Source organism: Aulonocara sp. 'chitande type north' Nkhata Bay, linkage group LG8, assembly GCF_057382095.1.
Source record: "Aulonocara sp. 'chitande type north' Nkhata Bay isolate Kocher_YH1m ecotype deep benthic linkage group LG8, A_spYH_male_GT1.1, whole genome shotgun sequence".
NCBI lineage: Eukaryota > Metazoa > Chordata > Actinopteri > Cichliformes > Cichlidae > Aulonocara > Aulonocara sp. 'chitande type north' Nkhata Bay.
The window spans coordinates 11,790,011-11,811,610 of NC_141351.1; the positions used below are offsets into that span (position 1 = coordinate 11,790,011).

The 21,600-nt window shown below is 41.1% G+C and overlaps 3 protein-coding genes across 6 annotated transcripts in view; 2 read left to right on the forward strand and 1 right to left on the reverse strand.

The window, feature by feature from the left end:
- The window catches only part of pth3r (parathyroid hormone 3 receptor), a 9,446-nt gene extending 7,366 nt beyond the window's left edge, over window positions 1-2,080 (forward strand). Inside the window, exons 7-13 of the mRNA XM_086304769.1 lie at window positions 444-597; window positions 671-731; window positions 817-883; window positions 976-1,070; window positions 1,172-1,313; window positions 1,423-1,464; window positions 1,564-2,080. Coding sequence (XP_086160895.1) covers window positions 444-597; window positions 671-731; window positions 817-883; window positions 976-1,070; window positions 1,172-1,313; window positions 1,423-1,464; window positions 1,564-2,034 — 1,032 coding nt within the window. The 3' untranslated portion in view covers window positions 2,035-2,080. The remainder of the gene's footprint in view (window positions 1-443; window positions 598-670; window positions 732-816; window positions 884-975; window positions 1,071-1,171; window positions 1,314-1,422; window positions 1,465-1,563) is intronic.
- The window catches only part of taco1 (translational activator of mitochondrially encoded cytochrome c oxidase I), a 26,472-nt gene extending 12,243 nt beyond the window's left edge, over window positions 1-14,229 (reverse strand). For 2 of the 3 annotated variants that reach the window (XM_086303603.1, XM_086303602.1), the window contains exon 1: window positions 14,120-14,229. The gene's annotated coding sequence lies outside the window, so the exon portion shown is untranslated. The remainder of the gene's footprint in view (window positions 1-14,119) is intronic. The other variant, XM_086303600.1, reaches the window with a different exon arrangement.
- On the forward strand, window positions 5,084-17,639 carry rundc3ab (RUN domain containing 3Ab). 2 transcript variants are annotated; one of them, XM_086303598.1, is made up of 11 exons: window positions 5,084-5,438; window positions 12,986-13,101; window positions 13,311-13,438; window positions 13,566-13,651; window positions 13,736-13,825; window positions 13,921-14,001; window positions 14,110-14,275; window positions 14,519-14,676; window positions 14,836-14,955; window positions 16,311-16,411; window positions 16,496-17,639. In XM_086303598.1, the coding sequence occupies exons 1-11, from the start codon at window positions 5,344-5,346 to the stop codon at window positions 16,636-16,638; spliced, it is 1,284 nt and encodes a 427-aa protein (XP_086159724.1). In that variant the 5' UTR covers window positions 5,084-5,343; the 3' UTR covers window positions 16,639-17,639. The 2 variants fall into 2 exon arrangements, with proteins under 2 accessions (XP_086159724.1, XP_086159723.1); XM_086303597.1 differs by having other exon boundaries at window positions 16,311-17,639.
- Window positions 17,640-21,600: the final 3,961 nt, after the last annotated feature.

Below are 21,600 nucleotides of genomic sequence, written 5' to 3' on the forward strand. Positions count from 1 at the left end.
AGAAACCGAGACTAATCAGACCACACAACGTTTCAGCCTCAGTTTCATGTTCTTAGCTGACAGAAGTGCGGTGATCTTTTCTGGTGCCATAGCCCAAGGTTCAACACGTGCCTTAAGAGATGCTCTTCTGCATACTTTAGTTCCCAGAGAACTGACCCTCAGTAGAAACTCAGAGATGGTAGTGTGGGAAATTCCCAGTAGATCAGCAGTTTCTGAAAAACTCAAACCAGCCTGTCTGGGACCAACAACCATGCCACATTCAGCTGCTCAATTTGAACTTCAGCAGGTCGCCTTGACCATGTCTACATCGTGCACTGAGTTCTCTCGTGAGATTGTCTGATTAGATTTTCGCATTAACAAGCAGGTGAACAGGTATACCTAACAAAGTGATCAGTGAATGTATTATCACAAGTTTTACTCATATTTTCTGTTTTTGCCATTAGGCTGGCTGTAAAGCAGCTGTTACTCTCTTCCTGTACTTCCTGGCAACAAATCATTACTGGATCCTGGTGGAGGGGTTGTACCTCCATAGTCTCATCTTCATGGCCTTCCTGTCTGACAAGAACTACCTGTGGGCCCTCACCATCACTGGCTGGGGTAAGTGACACTGGGGCAGGTGACACTTTGGACTAATGCCAGTTTTTCTAATAGTCCCATGTGCTCGTCATAGGTGTTCCAGCTGTGTTTGTGTCCATTTGGGTCAGCGCACGAGCTTCACTGGCAGACACTCAGTGAGTCATGTGATCCATTTATCTTATGTTTACGTTACACTCCTACAACAAATGCTCCCTGAAATAGATTCATGGCTCTTTCCAGATGCTGGGATCTCAGTGCCGGAAACTTGAAATGGATCTATCAAGTCCCTATTCTGGCTGCGATTGTTGTAAGAAAAGGGGATTTAAATCAGAAGAGCATTAAAGACTGATATTCTGAGTATATTGTTTTAAATCTGGATTTCGGTTTCTTTCCCTGCAGGTGAATTTTCTCTTGTTCATTAACATCATTCGTGTACTGGCCTCTAAACTGTGGGAAACCAACACGGGCAAACTGGACCCCCGACAGCAGTACAGGTAACCCTCCAAGGAAAATAGTGGATGTTTTTAATCTCTGGACTTTAAGCTCCCATCTGTTTGACAAGAAACATCAATGAAATAAACTCTTTGTTCTGCAGGAAGCTACTCAAGTCCACATTAGTCCTCATGCCTTTGTTTGGAGTTCACTACATGGTGTTCATGGCTCTTCCCTACACTGAGGTCACTGGGCTGCTGTGGCAGGTGCAGATGCATTACGAGATGTTCTTCAACTCTTCCCAGGTCAGGACACATTTATAAAAACAAGCACTGCATGCAATTATATGCTGTAAGCTCAACTGCAATGATAATGAAAGCTGATTCTTTTGAATAAAATCTCATATCTTTGCAGGGGTTTTTTGTGGCGTTTATCTACTGTTTCTGCAATGGTGAGGTAATAAAGCTACAATACAGAATCGACTCATATTTATATTTTTTTTTTTATCTGGTAAACAAAATAAAGGAACTAAAATTAAATAAATCTTGTTCCCAGGTGCAAACCGAGGTAAAGAAGGCTTGGTTAAGACGTAGCCTGGTGCTAGACCTCAAGCAGAAAGCGAGGATCACCAGCAGTGGCGGAGGCAGCTGTTACTACGGCGGCATGATGTCACATACCACCACCCACAGCGTGTGCCTGTCTGCTGCCAATCCCAGAGCTCTGTCCTTTGCTGGAGGGGTGGTTGGCTCAGGTGGAGCCTCTGGTTCTGGGGTCAGACCCCCACTGCCACGTCAAGTTTCCACAACTCCCCCCCACCATCATACCAACCTACGTATTTACACTTCGACTGACAGCGAGGCCTCAGGCCCCCAGCAGGAGCTGGGTGTGTGGAAACCAGAAGGTGCTGAGTCAGGAGGTTTTACCAGAGAAGCCAAAGCCAACAAAGGAGATGATGACCGCAAAAGCCACAGAGAAGAAGATCTAATCAGCTCCTTATCTCCCAAAGAGCTGGAGACCATCTTGTGATTGCTGCTACTTTGAAATATCACGGCAAGCTACATGTTTTCTCAATTAGGAGCACTGCTTTATGTTTTGTTATGTGTGTTTAGATGAGGATTTTGAGAAATAGGGGAATCCAAAGGCATCTTAATTTGGTGAAAGGGTGCTGAAAGACTTTAGTTACTATAGAAAAGCAAATCTGGGGACTAAGGCTGGGAAGTTTTTAATGGCTCAGAGCCACATACAGTAGAAAGAAATGCATGCATCCAATCCAATTCTTGCTTGTAATATGGCTAATCAGAGTTTGCTTGTTATATTTATAGTGGTAAGTGTCATGGTTGTGTGATAAAAATAATGATAATAATACAATACTGGTCTCGATTTCAGGGTTGCAACATCATAGTATGACATAAGCTGTCACGGTACAGTCGAGCATCCTTTCATAGGCTACCATTAGTGACTGGACCACAATTTAAGAACTCTAAATCTAAATTCTCATGTCATAAAGACAGATGTTTTTGTGTGTGGATGTGTTGTGGATTTTTCAAGCTGATATGAACGGAGAAATCCTAAACTAAAGAATTCAGAGAAGTCAAAGGACAGACCTGGATGTATAAATAGGGAGAATTTTTTCTCCCTCTTCTCGTCTTTCCTGTGTTGCATTTTTCACACTGACCTCCTTGTTCAAACTGCACTTCCTACAGCCCTTCCCTGCCTAAATGTACACCTCCACATATCAGCCACACATTAATGAGGGTGTGAACGCTTTTTACAATCCAAATGTCACAATGAGATTAGATTTAAAGGCACCTAGACAGCATGTCTGGACTTATTTTCATGTTTGTCGCTGTCCAGGTTTGCAGACCTATTTATCAGTCTGACAGGACCCTGAAGGCTGATGCGTGAACCTCTCGCCCCATGCAGGCAAAACTCCAACTCCTTCTTTCGTGTAACCTCTGCCCTGAACGCCCTCACAACACTGTCCAGAATTTCACACACTCCCCTCAATCTTTGACTCACAGACAGAGGCACCTGAGCCATTTGGAGACCTGGAGCAGGAGTGACAAACCTCTAAGCCACAATCCACCGGCATTCGCAGAGAAACAGACAGAAAACCATACCTGTACATATTTTAGATGCCCATTAAAAGAGAATCATGTTCTGTGTTTATGATGTGTAAATTTAACACTTGTATTTTAAGAAATGTTTTGGGGAGTATTTTAAATAAACTGTACAGCAGTAATGGAAGTGACTTATGGATTTTAATTATCTGGCAGTGGCAGTGAAACATAACTGGAAGCTAAGGAATAGCTGCATAAAGAAAAAAATGACCAAACACAGAGAAAAACAAGAAATATTTAATTGAATTCAAGAAATAAATAATTGAAACATGGTCTAGTTCATTTACATAATGCCAAATCACAAATGTTGCCTCAAGATGCTTTACATTGTAGGGTTAAGACCCCCTACAATGAGATAACTCCGTTTCACCAAGCACTTGGCAACAGAGGGAAGGAAAAGCTCCCTTTTAACAGGAAGAAACTTCCAGCACAAAAATGCTGAGGGAGAGGAAGCTATCTGCCACGAGCAATTGGGGGTGAGGGGAGGGAGAGAAGACAAAAGACAAGCTGTGGTTGAAATATCTGATATGATAATAAAGCGATTATGGAGGATACTAGAATAAAGTCTCTGCTGAAAAGGTGATTTTGGGACACTGAGGGGAGTGGACAGCATGAAAAGAACATCCGACTCATTTAAGACATAAGAAATGTGCTTATTGTTTACAGTGAAACATAGTCTGCCATAGCCTTCAAGTACATTATTTCCAATATTATAAAGCTCTATTGTGTCATAAATATATATAATCCCAGTCAGTGGCATGTCCAAGATTTTTATTCCTCAGCCATACAATTTTATGGATTTAGACTTTTTACTTCAGTAAAAGTTATAAAGTCACATAGATTTATTCTGCACAAGTTGTATAATCAAAAATATATTCAGAGTAAGAGAAAATTTTCTCATGATGTAGAACGGCATTTTTAGAATCATTATATACATGCTGGATCATTCATTTAGGCTATGCTTATGATTTTATTCATAACTAATGAATTTTAAATGAACTTTTCACACATTTTGTGTTGTCAGACATGTGGAGCAGACACAGATCTGTGTCTTAGTCCAGGACCAAAAGCTCCCAACCCCCACCCACCAACCAACCTGTGGTTGCTACCAGCTGTCGTTTCATTCGAGCAGAAAAGGTTTGGGGCCAACGTGTCTGCACCACTGCTGTGCTGACACTAAATCAGCTGAAAACACGAGCACTTTCCTCTAATAGCAAGAGCAGGGAAATGACGGGAGGATGTTGATTGGAAATTACGAGAGGAGGAAGTGAGCCAGCACGGTTACCGCAGTGGTGGTGATGATATCAGGTTTATTGTGCTACAAAGCTTTTACCAGGAACAGTTATTAAACAAGAAAAGAAAGAAATTTCAGTCTCAAATACATCCAAAACAATCTTTAAATAATGCAATATATAAAAGGTCCTAGCACATCTCTTATTCTATATCTATTTATAATAATATAGAAAATTATCATTTATTATTGATGCATAAATTAAACATACAGAAAAAACGAAATAAACTTTCAACGTGTATAAAATGTGTCATATGTTCAAAATAAAAATTGATAAATTTAATGATTGTATTACTTTCCATACACAGTCTTAACAAATAATTATAATAAAAATGTGCATTTCAATCACTATAGCAAATGAAATTTCCAAAATTGAGATAGAGCATTTGCTATCTTAAAGAGATAAAATGATGAGGATTTTGAACAATACATATATTGCAAATATAAATATTAAATATTAAATGTCTATTTTAGGGTTTTTTTGTAAAATATAAATTTGTGAGCACAAAACCAAACAAACAAATAAATAATCCCTGGTCTTTATATATTATATTAAGCTCTCAAAGAAACTGCGTGTCGCTGGAGCCGGTGACGTAATTCGGTCCGCACGACACGAAACGATCCAATGACGGCATGATGAAGTCAGAAAAGTGGGCGGAGACAGAAAGAGGGGGCTCGAGCAGACACAATTCAGTCCCGTGAGCAGGTCACAGAAGTAAACATAAAAACAAAGCCCACGCTCCGCGCGCTCTGGTGTGTCTAATGTGTCGAGCAGTTTCCTCCGTCGTCTCACAAAGTGCCGCCGCTGTCTGTCAGCGGCTTTGACGCGGGCCGCCAGCATCCTCTCCGGCATCCACAAGTGAATGAGGAGGGCCGGTGGCCCACAGGGAGGGGTCGTTTGCTTCCAGGGCTGCCTACTCCTGGATGGAGCAGGCAGCGATGGCCATGGGAGATGTCTCGAAAAAAGCATCGACTAGGAACCTCGCGGTGGAGAGGAAAAACCTCCTCACGGTCTGCAGGTGAGTGCATTATCCAACACGCCTTATGTTGTATATGGTGATGGACATTTTTAATGCCCTCAGTGCTGCATCAGACAGTGGCCTCTCTGTGTGACTTTTATCTTTGTCAGTGCAATTTTTATCCCAGTGCTGATGGTGTGGTCGCTATGACGACACCCTTCCTGGAGCAAGGACTAGCTGGCACCCTAGGGACTTAAGGCAGGATGGCAGTATAAGATCTTTACATAAAGTCCTGCTTGTATTTTGTGATTTTGGATAGAGATTTGTTCTTCAGTAGGCTCAAACACTGACCTGACGGTGCAGGCACATAATGATCTCTAACGATTATGGTTATGTAAAGGGACAGAGCATTTAGCCTGTAAGTCAGCAGGCATGCTTCCACTTCATCCAGCAGTAGTTGTGCTATCATTCAGCTCAGTCATGCATCAGCTTCAACGTAGATAGACATCCACAGCCCACAGCACATTTAAAGCTGCTGTGACTTAAATTTGGATTTTCCCAATGCATAAAATATTTTATATAATCTAAAAGGGGTCAGTTGCCAAGGTGGACATAGGAGTGTTAGCTCACTTCAGCTCCACTGCATATTGTAGCTTCTTATATGTAAATTGAGAGCATTAAAGTCAGTAAAAAAAAGGTTTAAAAAAAAAGTAAGTAAGCAGGACCTCTGTGAGCCAATGACAGGTGAATCTAGGTCAGGTCCCCGCCCTGCTGTTTGTAATACACAGGAAATGCAGGGATTGTGCTCGTTTTGAGGATAGTCAGCCATTTATTATCCAGTTGATGCAGCTGAATGAGGCATTGTTGCCTTTGGAACAATGGGGAGTGAAATCACTTGCCTCAGTGGCTTGTGATAAGATAAGCATTGTTTATAGATGTGAACGTGGCCAGTAAAACATAAAGATGGTGACTCTGCAAAACATGACCAGTATTTAGCCATAATATTTTCTCTCTGTTTGCAGGAGATGGTTAATTTCCTTCTCACGGCTCACTGCATATCTTACCGTCACTGGACAAATAGTATTTGACAGGTGTTCTTGTAGAAAATAGTCCTGCTGAATTATTTAGTGTCCAGGAAAACATTTAGTGGTCACTGCTGAAGAAATAATGGTGCTTAAAATAAACTGAAAATTCTTTGCCTGTGAGCTTTTATATCATTTGTGGGTGTATATTGCTGAAAATATACACCCACAAATGCACAGTGCTGGGAAAAATATTTCACTACTTCCTGATTTCTTTTCTTTTTTTTTAATATTGACAAAGATAACTTAAAAAATACAAAGTGAAATTCTGAATGATGATTTCCTTTTATTAAGGTAAAAAAATGCTGTCAATTTTCAGGACATAGCTTAGCCCTATGTGAAAGTGTAATTGTGAACCTGGTTAAATCATGCATTTACTGTGATTATCCACATTTTTTGGAAAGCTGAGTTCAGTTTCGCTCACCATTGCAAGGTCTGATTACTGCATGACATGGTGAATCAAGAAATAACCTAAATATAAACATAAACCAGTCTGACAAATGGAAGCAGGCCAAAAGACCTCCACAAGCAATCTTGCCACAATCTAAAGAAACTCATGAACAGATCAGAAACAAAGTCGATGTCAGGTCACAAAAGAACCCAGAACAACAGCTAAAGAACTTCAGGTCTCACTTGCTCCAGTTTAGGTCAGAGTTTATGATTCAACAATAAAAGAGCGACAGGGCAAACATGGCATCCATGGGAGAGTTCAAGGAGAAACCAAAACTAAGGCTCGTCTCACAAAACATCTTGATGATCCCCAAGACTTTTGTGGAAACATTCTGTGAGTAGGGCTGCCACGATTTGTCGACTAGTCACGATTACGTCGACTATCAAAATCGTCGACGACTGATTTAATAGTCGACGCGTCGTTTGAAGCTTTGTAAGATCCCAAAAGACGCAGGAATAAGTAGCAGGATTTAAGAGTGTAATAACGGACTGAAACAGAAGATGGCAGCACTGCATGTACAAGGATGCCAGCTGCCGTTAAACCCCGAAGAAGAAGAAGAAGAAGAAGAAGAAGCTGTGTCCCAGAATTCATAGCGCAGCCCAGCTTAGTTTCCAACAATGGCGGCAGCTAGTTAGTTTTAATATTACTCTTATTATTCTTTCTGGGTCAGAAAATAAACGTTTAACGTATTTTCAGCCGAGAATGTAGCTGTGTAAACCTCAAATATCGGCTCAGTTTATCAGGACACCACATATTTTCAAAAGCGCTCCGACGTTTTCGGAGACGTCTGTTACCCACCAGCTCGATAGCTAGCCGGGGGCTAGGTCACTAGCGCCGTGAGAACACCGGACTCCCGGCAAATTGTTTTCTAACCCACCGCCGTCTTTCGCTACTCAGGTTAAATATATATGAGTCACTTAGATAAATTAAAAATGTTGTTGTTTGGCTTTTTTTTTTTTTTGTATTTTATTTGTTCCTGAGTAAATCGGTTTGTCTGAGATTAAAGTTATAGTTTTTACACAGCTGAATAAACGTCAAGCAGACAGCTGATTATCAAAAGTGTGAGATGCTGGAGAATATACTCCGTTGTCCTGTTATATTTTAGATAGCAAGGAGTTCATTAAACTTCACCGAAACAATCTGCAAATTTCATTAAAATTGAATAAACTATCATCTTGTCTTTATTTTTAGTTAGCACCTTAAACACTTAAAGCTGTAAGCTAATGATAGTTATATAAGACCAGATGCTGCTGGTGCAATAAGCTGTAGTTTTACGTCCAGTGGATGATGATCTGATTAGTCGACTAATCGCATAAATAATCGGTGACTAGTCGACTATCAAAATAATCGTTTGTGGCAGCCCTATCTGTGAGATAAAAGTTTAACTTTTTGGAAGGTTTGGGTCCTGTTACATCTGCTGTGAAACTAACATAGCCTTTCATGAAAAGAGTACATCGTAACAAGAGCCAAGCATGGTGGTGGTAGCGTGATGGTCTGGGGCTGCTTTGCTGCTTCAGGCTTGCTGTAATTGATGGAACCATGAATTCTGCTCTCTACCAGAAAATCCTGAAAGAGAATGTCTGAATGACTCAAAAACAAAACAAAACAAAACAAGAAGAAAAAAAGGAGGTTTTTGGAGTGGTCTAAAATAATCCAGACTTAAATTTCAGATGCTTTGGCATGACCTTAAACAGACCTTTGATGCTGGAAATACGTCCACAGCGATGTGAAATACTCATTTCCTGATATCACAAACTTATGCTGTTTGTGTCATGGTCCGGAGTCTGTGGACTCCTTGTTTATGTTTAAATTTATTAATATTCTGTGGTTTTGTTTATTTTGGGTTGTTTGTGATTATCCCTAGTGTTGTGTGTCCTCTGTGCTCTCCTGTTCCATGTTTCAAGTTCCTATGTTCTGTCTCCTAGTCTGTTAGGTTTGCCTGTTTAGAGATTTATCGGTGTCTTTCCTGTTTTATTGTGAAGGTCCATGTCTCTTGTCAGTGTTTCTAGTTTTGCTTCCCCTTGTCTTGTTATGTCTAATTAATCCCAGCCGTGTCTCCCTCCTGTCTCCCATTCCCTGATTGCCCTGTGTGTATTTAAGCCCTGTGTTTTCTCGTGTGCGTTGCTGGATCGTCTGTGTATTGAAGGCCGATTACGTCACAGCCAGGCGATGAGGGCTGTCCCAATTCAAGGGCCGCTCCAAATGAGGCCCCGAAATCCGTCCTTCATTTTCCTGGATATGAAGGATGGGTCAGGTGTATCCTTCGTGGCCCAACCTATCCCAGAATTCATAGCGCAGCCCAGCCAATTCCAGTTTCCAACAATGGCGGCTTAGTTTTAATATTACTCTTTCTGGGTCACAAAATAAACTTTTAAGATATTTTCAGGGAAGAATGTAGCTGTGTAAACTTCAAATATCTGCTCGGTTTATCAAGACATCACATATTTGCAAAAGGGCTCTGACGTTTTCACAGATGTCTGTTACCCACTAGAGCCGTCGAGAACACCGAACTCCCGCCACATTTTCAGACCCTGCGTGGTCTTTCGCTACTCAGGTTAAACATATAAGTCACTTAGATAATGTAAAAATACTATTGTTTGGCTTTTTTCAGTGTTTTATTTGTTCCTTAGTAAATCGTTTTGGCTGAGATTAAAGTTATACTTTTCATGCAGCTGAATAAACGTCAAACAGAAAACTGATTAAACAGAAACGTGAGATGGTTGAGAATTTACTCCAATGTTCTGTTATATTTGAGGGAGCAAGGAGCAGACAGCTGAGTTTATTCAACTCCACCGAGACAGCTGGTGATGCAAATCTGAAGGCTAGACCGTCCCATTTCACAGCCTCGCACTTCCAGACTTCGAAGGACCCGGCCCACGTAGACCATGATGGCCGGGTTCTTCGAAGGCTGTGGCCTAGGAGTTGGGACACAGCTACTGTTATGCTAATGCTAGTTGATGTTATTAATATTGTTAATGCTAATTAGCATTAGCAACAAAAAGCAGCTTGCTAATATCTGTAATATCTTGTTCCCTTGAGTTTTAATAACCCTCTATTTTCTCCAAAGTCTTTGTTTTTACAGTGTAATGAAATAAGAAACAAGCTCAATGTACAAGAATCAAAATTAAAACAGGATAATAGGGTAAAGTGGATTAAAGTAGTTGCATGCCATGGAGACTAGATGACGCGCATAAGTGACCAGTGACTCAGCTAAAAGTTTTCCCCATACATCACCACAGTTATCAATATTTACAGCCAAAATTTAAAAGTAGGATATTTATGAAATTATGGATAAAATCTTGCCAAATGATTTATGATTATTATCATTATTGAGTTATGTCTCTCTGAACTAATTTTATTTGTTCAAATCTTCAACACATACAAAAGTTAAAGGGTTTTCACAGGAAGATCCTGGAAGTCAGGAATGTATTACGGGAGACTTATGTCATCAGCTGAAATTATCTAGTACAAAGGAAGTTGTTGGAGTTTCCTGAAAGTGCTCGATGAACATATTCCTCACAGTAAAAGGATGACATCAGACTGAAGTGTAGAAATGAGACTCTGCAGGAAATGGAAGGTACATTGTCAGAGATCACATAATTACATCCACACTCAAATGGGATGGAGATACGCTTGTACAATTTCAAATAGTTGAACTCTGTGCTCTAACCCTGATTATAATTATGGGAAATCAGATTAGTAATGGTTGATTGATTGATGACGCAGTCCTGATACTATAACCTAAGGAATATTGCGGGAATTCGATCAATATTGAGTTTTAGTGACACTCTGACTATTTTGCTTTTTATGCTTTTATTTCCTCTTTGTTAGACTACTGTACTGGTCTTTTAACAGATATCAATCAGAAAGCATGAAATAGACTTCAGACTATGCAAAATCAGCTGCCAGATTGTTACCAGAACCTTGAAAACTGAACACATCTTACCCCAGTGTTGATGACTCTACACTGGCTGTGCATTTCTCTAGGAATTGATTTTAAGATTTTACTTATTACATTTAAAGTCCTTCATTGCCCAGCATCAAAATATACAGTCAAACTGCAGTTCTTCTACCAACCAGTGCTCAGCTGAGATCCTTGGTCTGAAACCCATTAACAGTTCCCACCTCACATGTAAAGACACAAGTCGATTGAGCGTTTGAATGTTTGCTGTTGGGGCTCCTCGATTGTGGAATGACCTGCCTGAGAAAATTCAGCTCACCTCATTAGTGTCTTCTTTTAAGATTCACCTTATTTTATTTTGATGTTAAGTCTTGTGTTTTAATTGATATGTAAATTCCATCCATCGATCTATCCATTTTCTTCCACTTATCCGGGGCCGGGTTGCAGGGCCAGCAAACTAAGCAGAGAAGCCTGGACCTCCCTCTTCCCGGCCACCTCCTCTAGCTTGTCTAGTAGAACACCAAGGCGTTCCCAGGCCAGCCAAGAGATGTAATCTCTCTAGCATATCTACCCCAGGGTCTCCTCCTGGTGGGACATGCCCAGAACACCTCACCTTGGAGGCACCCAGGAAGCATCCTTGTCAGATGCCTACACCTACACTGGCTCCTTTTGATGTGGAGGAGTAGCAGCTTTACCCGTCCCAGATGGCTAAACTTCTCACCCTATCTCTAAGGAAGAGGGCAACCACCCTTCAGTGAAAGCTCATTTCCACAACTTTTATCTGTGATCTCATTCTTTCGGTCACTACCCAGAGGTCATGACCAGGTGAGGGTGGGGACATAGGTCGACCAGTAAATCGAGAGCTGCTTTTTTACGCTCAGCTCTCTTTTCACCACTACGGACCAGTACAGTGTCCGCTGATATGTTCATTGTTTTGTATAATCTCCTCCTTGTTTGTTCTGTTATTCTGTGTTTCTGGGAAGTACTCTGTAACTCTAGTTTTGATAAGTGCTGTAAAAATAAACTATTATTAAGCTGTATCATACATAATTACTTTATGCCCTGCCCTAACAAGCTAACACCACCCAGATATTTTGCTTTTATGAGTTTCATTGACCTTTGTTAATTGTACAGTACAGATTACAGCATGAGTTTTGAACAAGGAAACCTAGGATATTTATGGAGACAAGTTATCTCTCTTATCTGCCATGGTCACAGAATACATTTAGACCCTTGTGTACAAAACCTAACTTGTACATTAGCTTGTGGTATATCTGAAAGATTACGTGTTGACAGAATAGGACAACGTGGAGTATTTTGTTCAGTAAGGTCAGTCTGACACCGAGATCAGAGTCTTAAAATGTTCCCATTGATGCCATTTTACCATTCACTGATCACACAAGTACATCACATTTATGACACCGGATCCAAAAATTCACATAACAACATATATATTTAACCATTTTTCTTCAAATATAGAAAGTAACTTTCTTACACATTAAATTGTTATCATACAGAGACAAGAGTTCAGCTTCCTATAAAAACAGCACAGAGCTCTGTAGTCTGGGGAGAATTGTGTGATTTTTCAGTGCTTACTATTTACTCTATATTCTGCCAAATTAAGCAAGGAATTTGGCAGAAGATAGAGCGATTCCACAGTCTTATCATCTCCTGTTTTCTCTACACTGATCCAAGGATCCATCCCGTGTCATCTGGAACAGCCATCACAAATTTTTGAACACAGAAAAATAAACGTAGAGCGCAATACTGTACATAATCTGCTCATGTACATTCTTTAAATCTGTGCATATTCCTGTAATTTGTGTTTTTATGATATTAGAAATCATGTAAGAAAATGAATAGTCATTCTAATTGTACTCATTAAAAATGTTCAGTCTGTTTTTTAGGGTTAAACCTAAGAGCTAACTAAATGTATCACAGTGGCAGAACACTGTGTTCTTTCGCGACTGCATCCTTAAACAGACTTGTGTGGTTTATCAAGTGTGATTCACAAATGTTTAGCAATAGTTTGATGTACGACATGTTCTGCCTACTGTAAACTGAAACGAAGACAGCGGTAACCCATCAGCGTTTTTCCTGACTAATCTTTTCCCTCTATGCTTGAATAAGTGCTCGAATAAGTGCTCTCCTCGCTCCTCTCCACCACACACAGGTTTTCAGTTAAGACCCTGCTGGAGAAATACACGGCCGAGCCCATCGATGATTCATCAGAAGAGTTTGTCAATTTCGCCGCCATCCTTGAACACATCCTCAGCCACCGTTTCAAAGGTACTAAACTGAGGAGATAACATACTGGGACTTAACGTCCTGTTGAATCAAGGCTCTTACAGTGTTTACTGAAACTTTTCTGTCCTGTTTAGCAGCTTCGGCAAGCAGAACCATGTTGTTTTATTATTCGCAGTAATATATGTGTAGTGTAACAACGTGTTTTTCAGTGCTTACTAAAACTAACGCACTTCACATGCTTGTTGTGTCAGGCTCTAGTAGCTGGTTCGATGGTCAGAGGAGTTACTGGGACTACATCCGCCTGGCTTGTGCTAAAGTCCCCAACAGCTGCATTAGCAGCATTGAGAGCATGGAAAACATCAGCACCTCACGAGCCAAGGCAAGACCATCATACGATGACAAAAAAATTACAAATAAATAAGAATATGTAGATTTATTGGGACTAATTTAGAAGTCATTTTTGTGACTCTCCAGACTAATTTCTTTAGCTTTGGTGTTCCTTTCAGGTCCGAGCCTGGATGAGAGTAGCTCTGATGGAGAAGAGGCTATCTGAATACATCGCCACTGCTCTGAGGGACAGCAGGACAACCAAGTTAGCACCTCTCTATGTAATAAAAATCACTTGATCCTCGTACAAACATGTTCCCACCTAACTGCACTTGTCTTTGTGCTTTAGGAGGTTCTATGCAGAGGGAGCCATCATGTTAAGAGAAGAAGCTACAGTGCTAACAGGGATGCTAATAGGTCTTGGAGCTATAGACTTTAGGTGGGGCGTCCTGACTTTTAGATATCAGACTGATACTTTTAAAATCCTTATGCATGTATAAAGTTTCTAATTTCTGATTGGTTTGTCTCCCTCAGCTTCTGTTTAAAAGGGGAGGCCCTGGATGGGAAATCTCCTGCAGTGATTGACTATACTCCATACTTGAAATTTACACAAAGGTACACCAACCTTCATGTATTTCAGAAACACTTTGAAAGTTACAGAAACACCATTGCACAGCCCATTCAAAGTCAATAAGATACTGATACTGGCTGCTCGTGTCACAGCTATGATTACCTGAGCGATGACGATGATCGGCAGAGTGTTGACAGCAGCGCGAGTGACGACAGCGTCCCTGAACATCCTTACATCCCCCTGGTCACAGACGAGGAGAGCTGGAGCACAAAGTGTCGCAAGATGGAGCAGAGGTTCAAGATTGTCAATGCACAAAAGGTGGGCGGACAAACATGATGTGTTTCTGTCGCTGTTGCTTGATCTAAATCTAAGGTTAATAAATGCAGATAAATACGTTCATCGTTTCATGACTCTATTAATCTGTCAGTTAATAACAAAGATTATACTGCGGAATCGTTTCTACATTACTATGACCGTTCACAGATGGTTGATGTCTAATATGAGTATCCGAGGGTGAATGTGTTTTTTTAATTTTGGCTCAGTCTGAATGTGTGTTGTCAGGGTTACCTGGAGGAGCTTGTGCGTCTGCGTGAGTCACAGCTGAAGAACACAGAGATGGAGAACAAGAGGCTAAAGGCCCGGCTGGAGGAGCTGCAGACCCAGAGCCAACAGGAGAAAAGGGAACTAGAGGCCATTGTCTTGGAGCTTCAGGAGCAACTGTGAGTGAAACACACAGATGGCTAGCATGTTTAAGCAAATAGCTTTAACACAATGCCAGCTTAACTGATGAACACTCTTCACTGCAGAGTACCGTGGACTGTGTTTGCTTTTCAGTGGTTCTATTGTTGGGACTTATGTTTTACCCTCACATGTCTCAGGACAAGCTTGATTCCGTGTGACTCCAACCACTTGGCGAAAAACCTCTCAATCCCACTCGTCAACCAGTGGCCAACGCTCGAGCCGTTCGACAGCCAAGAGGACTTGAAGCTGTTTCGCAGGTTTGCTACAGGCAGCATGGTTACTTTGTCTCGTTGTTGCAATTTGACAATATGCACAAACTCTGTAATAACAATAATATACACCAGCCAGTCGCATTTTTAAGTTACACCTTGCTAATACTGGCTGGGACTCCCTTTTGTCTTCAGAACTGCTTCAGTTCTTCACAGCATGGAATCAAAAAGTCCATCTGCTTCAAGGTTAGACACGTTGTTCACTTTTTCAGACCATTCTCCTAAACTCTACAGATGAGGAAATACATCAGAGGACGATATTCAAACGTCTATCGTTCCATGTTATAGGCTATCGTTTATTTGTTTTAATTGACGGTTTGCAATAGTCACCATGGCAACACAGAAGGACTAACCAAAACAAATCGAGGAGCTCATTCCTAAACAGGCAGCTACTTCTGTAGCTGCAACAACAGATACGTGGACGAGCCGAACAACATTCCTGTATGCGCTTAACGGTGCGCTTCCTCCGAGACTGGACACTCTGCAGTAGATGTTTGCAGACATGCTGGTTTCCATACAGGAACAGCAGTGATACCCGGTGGCCTCAGGGAAGCTCTTGCGTGACTCTGAGGTCATCTAGTTAGTATCGCTATTGGATAATACTGCGTACAGCCCATATTTATTTCATTTTTAATTATTTGATTTAAATGTGAAAAATAAATAGTACTCTTGGTGGACAGATTATATAAACTATTCACTAAATTTACAGAAAATGCACTATATTGTGGTATATATCATCAGTTGTGTGGGAAAATCCCAGCAGATCAGCAGTTTATGAAATACTCTGGCATCAGGTGTGCCACGTTCAAAGTTTGACCTCCCAGCCCATTGTTCCCTTAGTGGGCTGGTTTCAGTCATTATGAAAATGTACTCTTTATAAGATTGGGGAAACCTGCAGTCAGCTGAGACTGAAGAAGTCACTTTATGAGTGACGAAACGTTTCTCCCACTGAAAACGCTACGTCCAGATGAACAGAATCGACCTTTGGAGACGTTCAAAGTAATTTAAATCACCTTTCTTTCTCATTCTTATTCTCAGTTTGAACTTCAGCACATTGTTTTCATCATGTGTACATGCTTAATTGCACTCACTTGCTGCCATTTGACTGGTTTATAAAATAATTGTGTTGATTAGCAGTGCACCTAATGAAGTGGCTGGTGGGTGTATAATATTGTTCAATCAAAGATCAGACAGCACTTAGCAGTTTGTGTAAATCACAAGCAAAAATCAAATGGCGTAGTTATGTCCATGTAAACCTGTATAGAAAACATTTTAATTTTTTAATTCAAAATTTGAACCTGGTTTGAGCCATATATAAATATTTGCCTTGTTTTCTCTTTCAGGAGGAGTTTTCCAAGCACAGAGCTGCTGTCAGTGGAGGTCAGCCTGGATTCTGACTCTCAGAGGACTCATGGGAAACAGAATGGGAGGGCCTGGTGCACAGGTGACAACTCAGACACACAAGCGATGAAACATGTGTGTACAGTTAAACTGACCCTCCCGTTATATGTTTGTCCCACCCTCCCAGAAAAGGACTACACCCCCTCCATGATGGGCCTGTGTGGGTCCTTGGCGTCCTTCCCAAGCTGCAAATCTCTGACTAGCCTGAAGTCCAGCGAGTGCCTGGTCAACATCAGCACAGAGAACAGTCCTGCCCTCTCTCCCAGCTAGGGGGCACCAAAGAAACACTGCCAAGAAACATTAAGACGCTCCGGCGTGAAAATAAAACGACTGTTCTCGGTGGGCGGACAGATGCTTGACAGACTTGAGTCCCTTTACTTTTAAAACCCAGCACTCTCTCAGCTTACACCTGTTGTGGAAGAGCAGCCTGCACGCTCTCTGGGCCTGTGCAGCCAAGATACAGGAGCAAGCTGCCGCACTGCCTCATGGCCTCCTACAGCGTCATTGCCTTTCATTGTCGTGACATCATTAAGCCTCCTGCACTGTAAAGCAGCTGGTTTAAGTCTGACCCTCCTTCACTTACAGTCACCCATCTGAACCGGTCACCTTCATCGAAGCTCGCTGTAGGGTCGTTCTGTGTGTCGCTGTCCTTTTGTCTGTGTCTTATCGATCTGTCAGCCTATCTTACTCTGCCTGTTGAATAACACTCACAAGATGGGTGAGCTGCTATATCCTTATGGAGAAACAGCCCTATTATATACTGTTACAGGAGCATGAAAAGATTTTAGAACAGAAGCTTTTAATGTGGCGAGTCAGATGGTTTATGATGAAGATTATTTAAAAAAATAAATAACAGAAGCTACTTTATGATATTAAAATCAATGACAGTTTAGACCTTATTCAATCATACGCTAGGTTAGACACACAGGCTACAGAGGATTGTGGAGATGCCACAGTGTGAACATTAAAAAAAAACAGAAATCTGTTGCATACAAACGCAGAGTTTATTGTGACTATGCAGAATGAGTGTTGTCCTTGTCTTTTTCTACAAACCTAGCTTGATAGAATAGTTTGAGCAGGAGAGAAATAGTGAATGTGCAACATGCGTATGCCATTTTTTTTTCTTTCTGTGAGCTTTCCTTTTCTGTTACAGTTACGTCCACGACATACTCACCTGTGTCAGTCACACATGTGTAAATTGCTTTTTAATGCGGCGTTTTTGAGAGTTGGGAAACGTTTAAAACTGCAATAAAACTGCCTTTTTTTGAAACATTAAATGTGCTTATGTATTTAATGGATATACCATCAGCATATCTACCGCTTCGATCCAGGCTGAAATCGCTCAGTTCCTATCCTATGAGAATAGTTCCTCTAAGCACTACAGCTAATCCTCAGGGATGCTTTCTGTTGCACCACCAGCAGGTCAGAGTTTTAAATGGCGAGTGAAGAATCTATAATCTATTAGATGGACTGTCATAGCATTTTGTACAGACATTAATCAAGGTGCTGGGATTATCTACCACACTGTTGTACATTATCCCCTGATTTATATAATTACTAAGTACTTTTGCATGAATTGTTCTTTTAGCTTCTGAGTTCTCCCAAATATTTTGTAGCACCATAAGGTTGACAAATCTGATCTCTGATAAAATTTGGACATCATGATATCGTGTTACCTAGACTTTCCTGCACATATTGTCCATGATCTGACTGCACTTAGACTACACCTATCCAGTGACATGTTGATTTTGGCATAATGGGTTGTTTTAATACTCAGACACAAATGGGGAAAAAGAACGTACATATCATAAAAAAGAATCTGGTCCTTAGCAGGTCTTAAAATTGGGTATATACAACCTCATGTTAAACCCACAGCAGGTTACTAGCAATAACAAAAAACTTTTTTCAATGAAAATTAAGGAAAACAAATCTTTTTTTCACAGTCAGTCGCTCCCCAATCTCAACAACAGACCAATGACCATTTCACTGCAACCAATCAAAAGCACACTAAGTGATCAGACACCATTAATGAGTTCCACACCTAATTAGTTTTACTGTAGCCCATGAAAAACAGAGACCAGGCTGAATAAAATCAATAGGATTTGTAACAAGGAAGCAAGCATATATTCAAGAAATGGACAGACAAACAAAAAAGACAAAAAGAACAAAAAAAAAAAATGCCCGGTCCATCCCAAAGGAAGCAACCATTGTCCATACAGGCTCACTTGCCAGGATGGACCACTCAAAAAAAACCCAACAAATCAAAACAATACCCCATGCCTGGAACAGCTAGTGGATCACTGCTGCTCTGGTAAATCAATCTACGCCCTTGGCACCTTCACTTCCAAAGGTGCACAGGTTAGTGTTCCTCCACCTGCACACCTGATCCCGACTCACAAAACACATCTGTAACCCCCTGTAGTTGCTTGAATATATGCACAAAACTTCTAATTAAGGCACCTCCTCTGTTTTCCTTCAATACCAGCTGTCACACACAGGTAAACAACTGAAATGCAAAATCAATGTGAAAAACTGAATACACCCTCATGAGTTACCTGCTTTCCACAGGAATTAAGAGGGTAGGTGGCTGCTAATTAATTGCACTTCACTAACTCATCAGCAGTGTGAGCACCTCTACTGCAGTTTGCTGGTCATGAGCATTCAGGCTGTGGACGTGCCGACAAATTCACCTCTTGGTCAGAGAAACTGGAAAAAACCACAGAGCTACATACACTCTACTGTCCTCAGTTTGCATGATAAATGTTAAAGTTCTTTACAGTTAAATTAGAAAAAGATTGAACAAATATGGCTTGTTTGGAAGGATTTCCGGGAGAAAGCTTCTTTTTTCTATAAAGGACAGAGAATAGTCATTTTTTCCTGGTTTGCAGAGTTGAACAAACCACAAGTCTTCTAGAACAATTTCCTTTTAACAGATGAGACCAAAGTGGAGATGTTTGACCATAATGCACACTGGCACGTTTAGTGAAAACCAAACACAGCATATCAGTACAAACACCTTATGCCAACTGTTAAACACAGTGGCGGAGGGGTGATGATCTGGGCTTGTTTTGATTTAAAATTGGAAAAATTGGTGTACTTTCATTTTCACACTCCCTCCACATAAGCTGATATCACAGCTGATTATTTTACTAAAGGTCCAAGAAGCCTCCCTGTCATCACCCTCGTCCCCCTTTGGCCTGGGTCACGCTTTGTTCTCATGTCTTACCCTTGAGACCTGACTTTGTGAAGCATGACATCGCCTCTCTTTAAATTAGTTTGAGATAGCTCACATGAGGTCAGAGGTTAGGCTCATTTATTCATTAACACAGACAAATACACAGAGCTGAGCAAACAGGAGCTGGAAGTCCTTTGGTAAATGTTGGAAAAGCATTACGTGGAAGACGCATTCCAGGTCGACATACTGTCCAATTAACTCCCAGGCTGTAAATGAATGGATGCCTGTGGGGTGGTGCTACGCTGTGTTTAGTTATTTGTCTTTGTCTTTGGTGGTTTTGTGAGAGTGACATTAATTGCTGGAATTTATACTAGACAGATGAGCATGCTGTAAACACATGGTTTAACGCTTCATCTTTCTGTGATAAAGCCCTCTTAGTCCCATTCTGGTGTCCCGGCAAGCAAATGTGTTATCTAAGCACGGGGACAGGGTCCCGTGTAAGACACGCATGTTTCAGGACAGTTAGCTTTTGCAGAGGGCGCCGGATGGTGAGTCTTACACTGCTCTGGCTTCTAAAAGTGGCATTTTGTTATCTCAGTCCTCTTCTTCTGTCCCACCATCGGCACTCCCTTTTTACACAGTCAGGATATTTATCTTCCACAATGCACACTGTCTCATATACGCACACACATACGCACCCACACCACCCATAACCACTTCACAGTCCACCCAGATGGTGCACACACACCCAGCTGGGCCTCAGGATTGCATGAAGGGGAAATTAGTCTACAAATAAACAAATGTATGAAGTTGATGATGAAATATTTAGATGACCGCTCCGGGGGGAGTTTGCATGTTCTAGCTCATTTAGTGCAGATAACATGGACTTTATACCAGAGAGAGCTCTGCGAACCATGTCACACTGTTGGAATTTGTTTATATTTCTCCTACGTTTATTCATCCATTGGTGTTGGTGCATTTCTTTTTTTTTTTACATTGTGTGTATTTAAAAACAATCTCTTGAAAGTTTTCTTTAATTAGCCAAGTCTTGCTTTTTTGGTCAAATAACATTATTGGTAAAGGCTAATGCAGCGTAGACCCCAGAGAAGTGCTGCTGTAAGAAAGAAACTAGCAAATTCGCATGAGGTTTATGATTTTTACATATGATAAATTAAGGAAATCAAGGATGTTACAGCAATATTATTTTATTGTTGTACTGCAATGAAGCAAACCAGTGGAGGAGAACACAAATATGTCAAAATAACATGAAAATCAGAGCTTCAGGGAACAGAAACAATGACTCTAATGTATGTGCATAATGACCGATCAAATAACAGCATGATCTTAGACAGGCCCTACAGTTTCTCTCAGCTAAATACCGGCCATTTTTTCTTCCAGTAGAGCGAACGGTGGTGATTGTCGCTGCTGTCTGCATTCCACCTGATCCCAGGGTTTAGCAGGAATTCCTGCGAAACAGACTGCAGCTTCACCCTGATGGCATCAGACAACCCTCAGCTCAGTACTTCTTGGATTCATTTACATGTGTACTGCCTGATTAGGGCAGAAAATACATTTGATCATGTTTATTCAAATATCACTAGCTGCCCGATGCGCCGCCCAGCGTAGGAGGAACTAAGTGTGTAATTCAAATATCAAGCATTCATATAAAGCCATACCCCTCCCCCAGTAAGACCAGTCAGACCACGTCTTTCTTCACTCCTGCTTGCACCCCTCTCAGGAGACCCCCCCCCCCCCCCAAAAAAAAAAACAAAACAAAAAAAACAAAAAGCAAAAACAAAGCCACAACTGAAGACTATTGAAGACTATCAAGCCTGACTTCAGAAAGCCCTCTCATAAATACCGGACTGTTTTGAACACACTGTTTGGGACATATTTGAACATCAGCTGAACACACGGAGTCGGTTCTGTATCAAGTACTGTGCTAATAATACCGCTGCCAGAAAACCTGGATGACAGGGAAGCTCAGGACTGTCTTCAGAGACCGCGGCTCTGACTGTTAGATCAGGTTGCAGAGCTCTGTACAATCCTGCTAGAGC